General features: G+C 41.0%; 1 protein-coding gene across 3 annotated transcripts in view; it reads right to left on the minus strand.

Annotated features, from left to right (window-relative positions):
* Nucleotides 1-8437: 8437 nt before the first annotated feature.
* Nucleotides 8438-16042, minus strand: part of ZDHHC8 (zinc finger DHHC-type palmitoyltransferase 8) — a 112897-nt gene continuing 105292 nt past the window's right edge. Inside the window, exons 11-12 of one of the 3 annotated variants that reach the window (XR_009115360.1) lie at nt 12976-14750; nt 8438-11492 (exon numbers count right to left, since the gene is read on the minus strand). Coding sequence is in view for 1 of the 3 variants with exons in the window: in XM_058037113.1 (XP_057893096.1) it covers nt 14579-14750 (172 nt within the window). In the remaining 2 variants the exon portion in view is untranslated. Of the gene's footprint in view, nt 14751-16042 lie in introns of all 3 variants that reach the window. The other 2 variants (XR_009115359.1, XM_058037113.1) reach the window with 2 other exon arrangements.

Genomic DNA, 16042 nt, shown 5'->3' on the forward strand with positions numbered 1-16042 from the left:
AGTGAAAACAGTAAATGCTTGTGCTACTGATGCCATAGGTCCAGTCCTCAGGGATGATTCCCAGGGGCTTATCCCATTTCTGTGGTTTGATGCAGACATACCTTCAAGGAGGATGCCCAAGGTTAGGGCAGCCTCTCAACTGTGCTGTGACCAGAACAAAGAAAAGAGAAGTCAGAAAGCCAGCAGAAGGTTTCAGAAAGGTCAACACAGGTGAGGCCAAATAAATGGTTTCCCCTGGCAGGCAGAAAAACCCCGTGGTTAAAGCAGGCCCAGCAGCCCTCGGGGTTCACTTCACCAGGAACACAAACAACTCATCTCTGGATGGGACTTGGATCAGCACAGGGATGAGTCAGTGTTTGGATGTTTTACCATTAGCTACAGGGAGAGCAAGGGCAGGTCTCTAGCTTACAACTGGCAAGCAAAGTTTATGAACTTTCAGGCTTATTTTTTTTTAGACAAAACAGAGTAATAACAGGACATTTGAAACAAGGAAAATGTGGTTTTGAAAAGCCTCTTCCATGACCTCAAAAATTTTTACTCACCATGTATCACCTTCCTGCTATTAAAAAAAAAACAAAACAAAAAAGTGTAAATTTATTCTCGAAAGAACAACAGAGAGAGGGAAAAAGTTAACATTATGTCATTTGAACCACATGTATTCAGACATACACTGTGGACTTACTGCTGGCCTTCTTAAAGGAAATACTGATGTCATCCTGGCCTGCTTCAGATCCTGCAACATTTAAATGATACACTAAACTTTTGGGTTATAAAATGATGCTACTTAAGTTCACTTTTTTATTTTTTAAAGGAGCAAGAGAGAATACCAGTTTTAAGCAACTTTGGTTAGTATGATTTGATTAGTTAAAAAAAAATATTTTGAAGCAGATGCTGGCTTCCTGACTGTGTCTGACTGCATTGCTGAAGGGTAACCAGGACAAATACTGTGTTGGTTAAATACAGCAATTTTGGGAGATGGTGGCATGAAAGAAACTCTGCATGTATATACTGTAGCAGTGATTCAGATCTTGAATTTCATCTAGGTGGTATGAATCATCTACTAGAGGATTCTTCAGATTTACTTTGACCAGAAAAAAAATAAGAAGCACATTTAAGATGAAAGACTTGTCCTCTTCCCCAGGCATACTCTCTATGAGCATATTTAAAAGCAGGCTTTGCCTTATCTAAAGCATACAAAGTCTTTATATCATGAATGATGAATCTATTTCTTAATTTTGCTCTCCCAGTCACCATCCTTCTAACTGAAGTAGACTGATTTTTTTTTAGTAGCAGTGGGCATCACTGGCGAACTGAAGTATCTGAAATACACCTATAAAGAACTGCTCATTTCCTGGGATGGAATCCTTTTCCCTACTCCTTTAGTAAAGAGTGAGTGAGCCTCTTCAGTACACTGCGACTGAGAATTAAAAAAAAAAAAGTCTCCTTGCAAGGTCCTGTGTTTCTTAAACTGTCCCCAAATGGTTGAGATTGCAGGGACAGAACAGTTCTAGGACCAAGGCCAGTCTTCTGTCTAGTGGCATGTGAAGCTTTGCCTCTGACAGAAAGCTTAAAAAAAAAGAGTTTCTACAGAGGACAAGAATGAAAATGTAGAAAATTCCTTCAGATGTGGGGGTATTACCTGCCAGATCTTTGTGTGCTCTAGAATCACACGGGGTGTGCCTTGAATGCTACAGGGCACTGGAGATTTCTGGAAATGGCTGTCACCTCATCATGTGCAGGGACTGTGTCCAGCCTTAGGTGTCTCACAGTTTGTTACTGACAAGTCCTGCTCAGTACCTTTGCTTTCAGTCATCTAAAGCCACAAGTTTTCACTCTACCAAACGCATTCAGAATTGCACACCAGAAATGTAATTGTGAAAGACCTATAAAAAAAGTCATTTCTGAACTGGAAAACCAGTTTTATTAACAGTCTCTGGCCCTTTCATTAAGTAAACACCTCAGTTGTGTCCCTGAAGTCAGTCACACTCATGAAGCTCAGGGTTTGTAACAGCCGTACTAACACTGCATTATCGAATGTAACGCTCTAATAAATGATGATGTATCCTGCCAGAAGGGTTTAATTCGAAACAGATGGTCTAAAGAATGGAAACATAAGCAAAGTATTTCACTGTAATCATTCTCCAGGAAACAAAAGGGGATTTGATATTATTGCCTCAAGGACCACCTGCCCCCCCAATGTTTTTGTCTTAGATAACAGTAAACTTTGATTTTGCTAATGAAGCATAGGTGCTGCTGATAGCTCCCAACAATGAAACAACTCAGGCATTTCTTCTAATCCTGATTAGCAAGTGAAAATTTGCTTTTGCAATAGCACACACTGCTTTTGCAAAGTTCAACTGATCTCCCTTTGCACAGTTTTCCTTTATTTCTCTGTTTTAGAAAGAAAAATAAATAGATGTAATAGTCTTGACAGTGCTGGCTTCTATTGTGTTTGATAGTAACTGTCACCACTGAACATTTAATATTTAGGCACTGCAGTCTGTAAACCCAGCGCTGCTTTTAGGTGCCCTTGCAAACCACAAAAAAACCTGCTCTGCAAAATTTCCTTAGCAGGAAAGAGAGTGCTCTGCCTGCAGAACCATCAGAGACACCGTGACGTACATAATTACACACTTTAAGAGATTTCTAGTTCTAAGGATCCCTTTAATGCTTTACAAGAAATACAAAGGCAAAATGCTAGCTCCCTCAAATATTCTTTCCTATCTCTCTGCCAGGAGCTGTTTTAGATATTCCCTGCTTTACTTCAAAAAAATCACCCTAGGGATGAGCTTGGCACAGGCTGTCTAAACCCTGCTGACTCTTTTTTTGGCAACAGCATTTAAATGCAGTGTTTTCACATACAGGCTGCATTGAGGATGTGTAGGCAAAACCCTGGGATGAAGTAGTTTTGGGGGAAGTGATGCTCCAGGTCTGGAGAGATACTCAGCCACCCAGGTGACATTCTGTGCTGGCCACAGGGCAGGGATAGCAGCTGTGGCAGCGATTCAGCCAGATGAGCTCTCCCAAAAGCCACTCCCCCTTCAGAGAAACCAAGGCCCAGGCCAAGCCAGGCACTTGCTTAAACTGCACCCACCTTTAAATACATGAATAATCTCTCTGAAGGCACTGGACCCTGTCAGTATTGTGCCAGAGTTTAAAAACTCCCATACCGTGCAGGGAAATAATGACCTTTGGAGGGACTCCATTTTTGTATTTCAAGCTTCTCTGCAATGCTGAAGACTATTTCTTCCCCTCACCTCTAATGAAAAACTCAGAAACCCCCAAAGCAACCATTTACTTGAGACTGCAGGAGCTTCAGGCCATAAAAATCCCAAGCATTGTGAGACCAGTCCAAACAGCTTGGAAGTAAGAAAAGTTAATGGGATATTCAACTGTTTCCACACAGATGTGTGCTTAGGTGTCTCCTACACAGTAGTCACGCTATCTAGTAAGCTTGGTGCAAAGCCAGGAGCTAAGAAATCTTTAATATTAATGGCAATTCTCCTGACTCACTGTGAGACCACTCCTTGTAGTAACTGGCTGAGAGCTTTGTCCTGGCTGCTGTGCAGTCTCTGTGAGCACAGGTGCCCTCCCGACCCTGCAGGGGGCAATTTCACACTGTGCTCACTGGATTTATACCTCTAGGGAGAATACCAGTAGAAAAGTGAATTTGTCCCAGTATCTCTTGAAGAAAAAAAGGGATGTAACACACATCTACAGGACTGCTGGAACACAGCAATAGCCCTGCCTCTGCTGACAGGGATGAGCAGAGCACCAGGCAGCACAGTGCTCTCTCCTGGTGGTGTGGTTGCAAGCACTGTTTCCACATAAAAGCAGTAAATGCAGTTCCTATGTCTGATCAGGGTTTGTTTTTGCCTGAACACAAACTGAAGTCCAGGACAGAGGAAACAGAATCTCATCTCAGTTATGACAGTCAGCACCTGGATCCTGTGGAAGTATTCCAAGCTTCCATTAGCCTGAGACCTCTCCTAGAGCATCGTACACAAACTCCCAGTCTGAATCTCATAGCTGGGAGCAGCACACAATGATGTTATTTCACCTGCGAGGGTTTTTTAAATTCTTTTCCCTCTCAACAATTAGAAAATCATGGAGAGCATCTTCTCATATTGCAATACTCATTACTACACTTGCCGTCTTTCTGTCTCATCCTCAACACTAATAAGCACAGGACCTAATTATCCCCATTTATAAATAACTTCCTCATCCTATCTCTGTCCAACAATGTCTTGGCAGGCATCCTCAGCAGAAAATTTGAAATTATGTCCCTGCCAACAACTATTGCTGCTGATGAATCACAGCACACACAGTTGAAAGGCTGTGGTTGGTTTTATAAATATCTGGGCACATACATATCTATGTAAATGTATGTGTATATTTATGTGTGTGTGTAACAACTTGGAAATTGCTATAGGTATAGATCAGACAAAATGGCATTGTGGCTCTTTCTCTCTTCCAAATTATGTTACTGAACTTATTCCATCAAATTTCCACTAATGTATTCATGCATTTCCTAGGGAATTGTTAAGGACCCTCAGGTGAAAATCAGCCTGCTGCACTGAGCCAGTCTGAGCACCACATTAGTGTAAGTTATTCAAGTCACTAGTTGTAGGATTCAAGTGATTAATTTATCCTTAAGCCTAGGATTAGGCAGTCATGGAGCATCCAAGGAACTCAGCTTCAAAAATCAAGTAATGTCAACCCAGGCTAAGGAGAGCATTGCTTCCCCAGCCCATGCAGGGGATTGCTAATATTAGTAGCAGAGTGTATATATATTTTTATACATATAGAACTGAACCAAAAGCAGAGAGCACACCCCAAGTCTCCTATGGCCAAAAAGGACTCTTTCCTTCCTTTGTGTCACAGTGCTGAAATGCAGTCCTGCAGCATCCAGGGCTTCAGAGATACATAAACAGAAGCTGCATAAATACCTCTAGATTTTGAGTACATATAATAAAAATATTACTCTCAAAAAGAAATGAAAATATTCATAGAGAACCATATTAAAGGTCCTGTTAAAATGAGGGAGAAATACACTAAATTTCTATGATATTGATTAATATGAAGGTTTTTACACGTTTTTAAAAATGTAGCTATTTTGTTTTTCAATATAAGTGGAAACAATTTTTTTTGCTTTTACAGTTGCATAAACTCATGTGACTTCTGTTTACACATGGGCACACCTATTTTTTCCTATTCCCTAAATCAGGATGTGCTTTCCTGTGTTAAAATCTCAGGAATTAATAATTTCCATCTTATTCCTGCTCCTTGAGTGAAAGACCATACTAGAAAAGGAGGAATAATTTTGTGCACTAATAGACATTATTCCTTCTTTGACAAGCTTTATGTGCTGTTAATCTGATAACGTAGATAAATGGATATGTACTTCTGTACAACACTAAAACAGACCCAAAAAAAGACAGAAATTAATAACATTTTTCATATGGCAACACAGCAGCTCAGTCCTTGCCCTCAAGAGATGTAAAGCCTGGGTTCCTCAGCTGCCCACGACATGTCAATGGCTGTGGAACTCAGCTGTTGATGTGTTCTGTGCCTCAGCAGCACATCAGTGTTCCCCCTTCTCGAGGTCACTCCCAAGCTACAGCCATTTCTTTTACTGCATTTCTGCTCAGTCATTTTGGATATTATTATCCATATGTACAACTGCTCCAAGAAGCAGGCAGGGGAGAGCAGAACTGCTTAAGGCAATGAAGCATATGGTCTCTTGGAATGAGGATTGTGCTGTGTGGGTAATGTGCAGAGGCTTTGGATTATAGGGAAATATGCAGGGAGTCAATGGAAGGATCAAGGCAGAAATGTCTTTATCTGTTTACTAAAACAGCTTGCAAAATCAGCATGAAGTACCAAGATTATTGTCAAAAACATCCATCACAAACACCCAAAAACTTCCTCCTCAAGTACACTACCTAAGTGATGCTTTCATTTGAGGCTAAATGTGCCCCAAACATGCCCTACTGCTGCAGAATACCTATGGGAGGCATCTGCCTGTCTTCAGCTCCAGAGCTGATTGCAGAACAGCAGGGCTTGAGCCTCTCACAAACACAACACATTTGTGAGTCAGGAAGTCACATCTTCATCCAAGATGGAGCAAAGAGGCACAGAAAGACAAACAAGGCAGCAGGAATCTGCAGTAGAGTCAGAACTGCTGCCAGAATTCCTGAAGCCCACTCCTGTGCCTCACGTGCAGCCCGTGTTTGGAGAAGAACATCTGGCTGGTACCTCTGTCACTGTGAGTCACAGCTGGAAGCTGAGAAGCTCCCAACAACAGCAGTGCAAAGCATGTGAGTTCTGATGGAGGGGATTGTGGACAACAACAGAGCAGTTTGTCTCCACTATGTCACATTGTGCCCAAAAAATTAGTCATAACCAAGTACCACCTATATATAACTACTTACTTCTCTGTTTTTAAGTCTCTTGTTTTAGGTATCTGTCAATGAGACAATAAGGGCTGATCCAAAGGCCAGATGGATCCATACAGGCTGCAAAAAATGGATTATGCTGTTACTCACTGAATTTACTCAGACACTGCGGTTTCTACAAGAGCTTTTCCTAAGAAAAAGTAGCATTGCTTGTATTTAAAACAGACCCTCAACAATCCTTTCACCATCTGTTCCAATGACTGTGCAAGAGAAAAAGCTGACAGCAAAGCTGTATTCTGCTAAACCACCTGGGCCCATGACTAGAACCAGAATATAATGCAATTTTATGAGCTTCCACAGTCAGCTCTGACCCAAAGATCCCCATGTGCTCTGCTCCTGTGTAACTGAAAGAGGCTTTCAAGATATATGAGTGTGCAACTGGCACTCCAGGAGCCATCCACCTCATATCCATGGGAACAGTGAATGCAGGAGGAAACCACTGCCCAGGAGCCACTCCCCTGCACACTGCAGGAAAGGACAAGCCACAAGGCAGAAGAGCCCCCACTGCTGCTCCACCACTAATCCCAAATTCCTCCTTGCTGCCTGCCACTCAAAAATGCCTCCATGAAGACTATCTCTGTTCTGTGGAGTAGGAACAGAAGTTCCATTAAAAATAGAGTTGATCCCAGAATGGGATGTGTTTATGAAATTCCACTTTTCCTTTTGTGCTGTTGTGAGAAAAAAAAGGATGGCAAGTATTTTGTTTGCTCCAAGTCAGAGGCTTGAAGAAGCCCTAATGTCAATAAACTACAGCAGAGAGCAAATTCCTGTGGGTGCCACTCCTAATGGCATCTAAAGTATAATGAGGCACCATTAATGTGAAAGGAAAAACTACCACTGATTTCAGGGGAAGTGAGATTGCAGTGTGAGCCAGGCATGGCTCTCATGAGTTTGATATGCTACTGTTATTCTGAAATCAGGAATTCTTGTTTTACGTGTTCATTTGGGATATCCAATCTTGTGATTTTGGTGCTGAAAGCCCTATTTTGAGTCCTCATGGCTGACTGTGTGCAGTGGTAAGGTTTATTGAAGCATGGTTTAGTTCCAAAACAACAGTGCTAACTAAAGGACAGCTCTTCACTTGTATGGAAGACAACTTTTGCCTCAGAGAGTTCCAGGCATTGCCATTTCTCTGGCCAACCACACATATCCTTCCCATTATTTCTTTCAGTTACCACTGAACTCAGTGGGAGGGTTTCACACACACACAGACAGTGCTCAAATAAATCCTTGAAAATCCTGCTCTTACCCCATATTGAAGAGATAGATGGATAGTCCAAGCCCCATGTGGAGGCTGGAAGTTAAAAAGTGTGAAATAAACCTCAGAAGGCAGCACACAGCCTTTATGGCTTTTACATGGCAGATACTTCACCAAGTCTGCTGAAAGAAAGGTTTCTGAATTACTTATGTTCATAAAAGAATTTTATTTCAGAAAGGGGATATTTTTTAAAATAAAAGACTTACCTGTGGTTCTCCTTTTTTTCTACAATGCAACTAAACCCCTAGAAAAGCTCCTGGTCTGGCAGAATCTGCTGCCTAAGCCATGTTGTGCACTTCTGCCATGTAGTCTGATCAAACTGGCCATGCCCACAAAGGCAGAAATTACTTCCATTAATGAGGAGCAGATTGACAGAGTATCTTAACACAGTCTAGAAATGTTATTAAACCTCAGCACTGCCCACAGTGCTCACTGTCCATCCCAGGCCAGGGGTATTCTACATCCAATGTCAATGGACAGGCTATGTCAGTGCTTCATAAATTACTGCCTGAAAAATCCACACAGGGGATGGACGTGCAAAAGGTGAACAGGATGGCAACACAACTTCTAAGGCAAGTTGCTCTTACATATTCTCTACTTTCTCCAAGCTTCCAGCACTGCCTCCCTTCTCTCTGAATATCCCTTAAAATGGTGTGTCTGTTTACCAGTCTTCCACAGCCTGGAACATAACCACTGGCAGAAACACTGTTTCCAGTCTACTTTATTTGCTTACATTTTTTAAAAGTAATTTCGGTTTTGTATTTTGGTGCTGCTACAGCCATTTTTTTTCTATCAAGACCGATCAGTTCCATTTCAAATATATCAGATAGAGACACCTGTCACTAGTTTTACCTGACTCTATGTACACAATTACATATATATTATACACATATAGGCATTATATATATACATATAAACATATACACATATATATAAGGCACTGTAAAATGTACCATCACTTCTCCAGGACCGTTTTAATCTCTAAAAGTAAATCATATTTCTTCATATAATTTGAAATGTTTTTAAACATTTAAAAATGTTTCAGGGTTAGAGATATCAGCTGTGAAATAAGCCTTATGTTAAATTTCAAGTTATTGTGACAAGATGAACAAAACCAATTTTGACAGTAATTCTAATCTATTTATTGTAAAACTGATTCTCTCTTTTTAAAAGACATATTCACCTGTATAAATAGTTTCCTTTGTCTCTCCTTATTAAGCTCCAAAATGTGAACCTAAACTTGTCCTGCAGAATGAAAAATAACAACAATGAAAAAATGAAACACAAACTTGGATAATTTACATATTACTTAGAGAGAGGAAAGCTGAGATTCCTGTAAGCCAAGATATCTTTAAATAAAAAGTATTGAAACAGATCATGGCCTTATATAATCCTGCTTGATGTAGCCAACATCCATGAGCCTGGTGGTTACAGTTTGGGCCATTTTATATAAAAGGTAATCTCTGCCACGTGAAGACACAACAGCACACAAATATGACTGGCATTTATAATGAACATGCTCGAATGGATCCTTGCTTAATGCAATTAGCCTATATATGCAAATTATGGCATCAGAAATCCTGCAGCAGCTGCAGGGCTTGGCAGCTGTGTGTGTTGTAAGACAGTCTGACAGATCAAATGGACATATTTCCAAAGACTAGAAACACATAGACAGATGAAGACAGATTAAGAATTGCGCATGTTTGGGATTTCTAAACCCACATGACCTGAACAGAATGTATTCAACAAATACCAATATAAAAATTTTTCCAGTTACTCTGTGGCAGTGATTCAAATTGTGCTGGACCACAGCATCCCTATTAACCCCACAGCTTAAAGAAACAGTACAGAAAACTTCATTTGGTGTTGTTTCATGGACCACTTGCTGTGACCTCCCAAACAAGATTCATTGGTCACAACTGGGAGACACTCTTTTTAAAGACTCACCATATCTCCTACTCTACCATAGGCATCTTGAAAATGAGATTTACTGTGCAGTCACTTCTTTTAATATTTTGTCAGTTTTGTCCTTTGCACTGGAACTGGCCTTTCCAGTTCTGCTCTTCCAGTTCAGGTTTTGCACAAGTGGAAGTGAGAAATGGCAGCGCACCATGAACCATCTCAGCAAATGAATGCAGCTGAGGCAGGAACAGACACTTGAAAATACTGAAGTGACCCAAAGGTTTAAAAAATATATATGTATTACGAGAGCCACAAAAAAGGTTACAGACAGAGCTCCACAAAGCCTGCACGGATACATTCCAACAATTCAAGGTGGCAGAACAGGTGAAATACAGACCATAAAAACGGTTCGACATTAACTTTCCAGACTGTCAGAGACAGAAAAGCTTGACCCCATCTTTCCCACACACACAAAAAAATATTGACTATATATATATCTCTCTATATATCTCTAGTCTGGACCACAGATATAGTCCAAAGAAAACCACATTGCAATTTCCATATTAGGCTTGTAGGAGAGTAGGCATCATCTGAGGAACGTGCACTGTCAGGCCCGGGAGGGATCCTCGTGGGCCGAGTTGACACAACATCACGCTTGGTTAGAATGAGAACAGCAACACCCCACAGCTCATGTGCTGCACATGGCTACCAACACAGAGCTCTGTGCAACCCCCCGAGCTGGCTGAACCAAACTGAGTAAATACATTTGTTTTGCTTAATTAAAAAAAAAAATAGCAGATGTAAGATATTAGGGCAGTTCCTGCTATCACCTTCCTTAAAAATTCAAGACTTGAAGACTTCTTTAATGTACTTGCTTACAGACATGTTTTGAGACTGTAGTAATGATCTTCAGGAAAATATGCCACCCTGAGGCTTTTTCCCTTGTTCACTTCAGGTTATGTCTGCATCCAGTTTTGACATGGGGGCCAAATGCTGGTTGTCTGTCAGTGCAGTATTTGGCCCGGAGTTTCAAAGTCTTTGCTATTCAGACTTTCCTATGAGGTCAACAAACAAAGTAGTAAAAAAAGAAAATATTAAGGCTTCAAGTAAAAATATTTTCTCTCTCTCCCACCCATGTAGTAAGGTATATTTAATTCCATAATACTCAATATATTATACAACTAAAGATATAGAGATCCAACTTTTCAAGCCAGAAAAGTACTACAATGAAAACCTGGAGGCTAAATGGGAGCATATGAACAGGGAACAAACAGATAATAAAATGCAATATGCAATGAAAACTGATGCGTAAACTAAAAAAACCTATTCATCTTTTTTAAATAAGTAATACAATCCACAGCTACAAATAAAAACATGTTGAAAATATTTAAGACTTTTGAAACATGAAATAAGCATGACAAAAATAAAAAAGCTACTTTACAGGATGTGTTAACTCGTGCTGGATTTTCATGGCTGATCCCCACCTACTATAAATTAGCATCAATTAAATGAGCTTTCATGGAGCCACACTAATTTATACAAGCTGAAGATTTGGCCTGCAGTGTCTGTAAAAGCAGGGTATCTTGACAGAAGAACCTTACTGCTGATCTGTAAACTGCTTCAAGAACTATACTTTAATATGGGCTGGATTCTGCTCAAAAATTAGATTTAATAAATAGGTCCCCAGTCCCACAACAGGAACTATGGAACAGACACTTACATTTATGAGTAAATAGCTGCAAGTTCAGTGCCTTGGATGGAAATGAGGCTGGATTTGCTGCATGCAATCTCCTGTTAACAGTTCTGCTTAGATTATTCTTTCAGAAAATCTGAATCATTTACTCCAGGCTATGTGCACTGAATTAAAAGCAAACCTCAAAAGGAAAAAAAAATACTTTGGTACCATTGTAAACCTATGAAAAAGTTGAATGTCTGTCAACTGTGGGCAAAAGTACTCACAAAATACATAATCCTTACTGCTGAACCTGTACTGACACAGTGCATCCTTTTTTTCTCCCTTCCCCCTTGTGAACTATGTCAAAATAACCCTGGATATTAGTGCTTTATACACACAATACTGTGTTTAGTCTTACTGAGAAATTCTCTCATGAACTAATGTAGTTAACTTCAAAGGCTCTTTGGCCCTTCAAGTTCCTCAGTAGCTTTTTCATTTATAAATGCAAGAGAAAGAACGATCAAAGTGGAGCATCACTGGGATGCAAATCTCAAATATTACATTGGTGCAAATTTTCAGCCTTGCTTGCATGAATTTCATGTACGTATTCAAAGATACATGATAAAATGTGCCCTTGTCTCACTCCCTAATCTCATGTGTTTCCTACCCCCTCTTTTTCAGGGCTTACATATGGCATACGTGATACTTTAAAAACAAGTAATTTTGTGATACTCTATGCACCAGAGTGAATTCCAGTCCTTAAAGAAGTACTGCATCTTCCTGAGGAGTTAACATCAGGGTAGACTGCAGATTAATAACAGTTAAAGATGGAAGAAATCTGTAAGGCCATCTGGTCTACCCCTTGTCCCTACAGACTCACCTCTCACAGAAATTTTTTGATGACTTGTCCAAATACAGTTTGACTGTCCTAAACAGTTTGTCCAAAACTCTGCTTGGAAGACTATTCATTGCCCCTTCCTCTCCATCTTTTCTGCCCCATTCTAAATGTAGAGCATTGGCTACCAGTGACAACCCTTGGATTTACCTTTGGTTTTACAACTTTTAAGTAACATATTTGTAAAATTATGATACTCAATTTCCACGTCATTGCTTAGCCAGTGGCATGTTTTAGCCCTTTAAATCTTCTCATTAGCCAGCCCATCCAGTTCTTTAATATATATTGCTCCATCTATACCTGATCCAGTTTGCCAGCATCCTTCTGGCACCATGGTGCCTCCAACTAAAGACAATGTTCTACATGCCAGTGAGAAATCTGCACAGAAACACTATTGCTTCTCTGCTCTGCAATATCCCTACACCAGGCATTTAAAATATCACCAAGGCAATAAAATGCACACTGATTTCTACTTCACTCTCTCAGAACTTCAGCCTATTGCAGATGCATTGCTTTCCACGTTTCTTCCTTCAGGCAACATAGAGCATTACACAGAGAGATGATTAACTTTCTTATGTTCTCTTCAACCTTTGTCTCCAAAAAATAATGTGATATACAAGGGACATAATAACCATGTATTGCAGCAGATGTCAAGATTCATCAAATCAAAATATAAATTGTAACCAGGCAAAATTAAGGTCAATATTTGCCTTCTGGAATAATTAACCTCAACATACATGAAAACAAGTAAGATATTATTAACACATTCTGAATTGCTACCAAATACCTGGAGAGCTTTCCATTATAGTCAAGGACTGAAAAGGATTTAACCCCTTGAAACGAATATCCTGAAAAATGATGGATTTAGATCTCTAATCAAAACTATTCACCAAGAGAACCAGGTGGGAAGTCGAGGTCTTGTATGCTGACTGGCTCAGTGATAAAGAACAATTTTTAGTGACTTTGGCAACAGTCGCTCAGGATATTCTTAATTGCACACATGATCTGGCAAGTTAGCATTGATCCAGATCTCAGTACTTTTGACTTCTGAGGTGGTAACTGAATGGTAAGGAAAAGGAGATAAGGAATAGAGAAATAAAAATCCATTTGTCCCAAAATTAGCTTTGCCAGAGTCCTCATATTTTTGACAAAAGTAATGCACCCCTTTCTTGTTTTTTATGGTAAAGTTGTCTTTAAATCCAACAAAGTAAATGTAGTTTTCTGGAGACAGGAAAAAGAAACCTCAGAATGTTAAATAGATTTGATTGATATTATTTTAAAAAGTTGTTCCCCAGGGGGGAAAAAACCCAAATTGAAAATCCTTTGTCTAACAGTATTGAAGACCAGAGGGAATGTGCTAGTAATTAGGCAGACAGAAAATTTATATCCTTTAGATGCACACTTGGCTCAGTTACACACACTGTAAATTCGACAGCTTATGATAACCTTGCTGTGGGATTACACTGACGGCACCAGGGCGAGGCAGTAAACTCTGTTATTGCCTAAATCCAACAGGTAAGGAGGGAGCAGGGAAAGCAGCTGATGGCTGTTTAAAATATGCTTCCATCTGAACATTTCTTTTCTCATCTGCTTGGTTCTGTTGCTGGGTCAGAGAAGCCTTTCAAACCCAGAGGGAGCAGGAGGTCAGAGTGGCAGATCCTCGCCGGTGTTGCGGTCCTTTTCCATGGAGACAAACACGCACACACACACACACAACTTCACACACAGGGAGGCCAACGGCAGACAGGGAGAAGCTGTTGCTATCCCTTCTCCTGCCCCCATCTGGGACCAGGGAGGCTTTTGAAGAAGACATGGTGTCTGCAGCCCAAGTGGCCTTGCCTTGTTCCTTCCCAGGAGGAGGAACCTGAGCTGCAGTGCCCGGGGAACGAGGAGAAGCTCCTGCCCAGTGCAGGAACCCCACTTTCCATGTCAGCAGGAAAACAGCAGCCGGCCCTCTGGCTCCTGCCAGACACCTCGCTGGCCAGAAGAACTGGGAAGGGGCATGGGAGAACTGACTGATCCTGGCTGACTGAACTGTTTCACAGCACAAGAGCTGCACAACAGAGTGGTTGGACAGACACGCGCACAATGGCTTTAGCGCTCTCTTGCAGGAAGGAATTCCGCTCCCTGTGGTCTTAGGTCGTAGCCAGTTCCTGCCTGTCGGTTCAGGAAGAGTTTGATAGACTGTACAATTTTATTATTCCTTCAAGAATAAGGCTGCAGCTGGTTTTTGGCCAAAAGAGAAAGATGAAAACAGAACAAACCCAAAACAAGAAAAGGAGAGTGGCCGACTGCTGCTGCTCCTTCTTTGTTGTTGTTTGAGTCTTCACAGTGCTCCTAGCTTCATGGCTGGCTGAGTGGATGGCTCTTTGTTTTTAATTCATTTTATTTTACACTGAAATTTCATAGGTTGTTCCACCAACTCCAGACACCTTCTTAACATTAGAGTGTCTAGCAGGGCTGACTGGTGTCCCCTGGGAACTTGATGTTGAACCCAACCTGGCTATTCCTTTTGGCTGTCCATTTATTTTACTGTGAGGTGTCTTCAACTGCATGTCATCCCTGCACCAAAAGAAATATAAAAAGATGCAATATTAGTGACAAAGTGTGATTCAGAATGGCTTCATTCAGAATAAACAATTACCCCTGTCATCCTGAGTTCCCAGCATTGCAAAATATTCAAGCCTGGGAGCAAGATGGTTGAAGCCAGTGCATTTGATGAAAAGCCACTGAAATGAGAGAATTAATTTGGCCATTAGGTTAGTGGACCACGCCTGAGTAATATTTGTTAATTTAATTACTTGCTTAAATGCTTTGTTGTTCCAAACTAATTGCATAGGCATTTGTAGGACACAGGAGAGTTTAACTGTTACCACTGTTCACCACTGACCTTAAGCCAAACTGTGTTTTAAAAGCAGAAACAAATTCTCAGAAAAAACATTTCCCAGTTAAATATCCAGGTAAACAAAACTTTGTTGCTCATCTCTGAAACAACTTGTTTGCACTTAACTTCAGGAGGTCTACAATAATAGTTCTCCCACATTTCAGTACGTTTTCCGAAACTGTTGGATAACAGGAGAGAGAAACCTGGGATCTAAACCAAAGGCCAGCACAGCACAGTAAGTACCAGAGACAAAGGAAACTTAGATATTTCTGAAGAGCTGCCCTCAAGGTCCCAACTAAGCTGAAATACTGCATCCTCAGCAGGATCATGATCTTTTCAAGCTTTCCAAGCTTCATAGCTTCCAGAAGGAAAACAGAAGCACATGCAGAAGCTGCAGCTGAGCATCTTGCTCAGGTGGCAGTTACTGAGGCTTTCAGCACAGCAAATCCTTTCTCTCCATGCTTTCTCACAGAAAGGAAGGAAGCAGAAAGGCCTTAAGGTAATATCATGAAGCTCTGTGCTTTTATCAGCAGTTCTGTACTATGGACACTCAACACTGGTAAATACAGAGCTGTCAATGCCAAGCACCAGGATCTCAGCATGTTTCCCTCAGTGGAGGGTATGTTGCACAAGCAGGATCCCAGCTCTGCCTCTGTATCCATGCAATGTCTGGGTCAGCCTCCCTTCAGGCTGCAAAGTAGAACAGTTCCACCCTTTTGTGCCTAAGGGGAGGAATAATCTGCCTCACACCTTGGAAATAATTCCCCAGTTCAGCTATGACATCGTTTCACTATGAATTTACAGCAAAAGTGACCACCTGCAGTTCAAGGTACAGCAGAAGTGCAAACATTTTGTCATGATGAGGTTGCTGTGGGGGTGTGACAGAACTGAAGAGCACCCACAAACCTCCCACCATCATGGCCCACAGCAAACACCTCCTCAGGGTGTGCCTCCAGCGCAGCTCCAGCTC

Source organism: Melospiza georgiana, chromosome 18 (genome assembly GCF_028018845.1).
Source record: "Melospiza georgiana isolate bMelGeo1 chromosome 18, bMelGeo1.pri, whole genome shotgun sequence".
Lineage (NCBI taxonomy): Eukaryota > Metazoa > Chordata > Aves > Passeriformes > Passerellidae > Melospiza > Melospiza georgiana.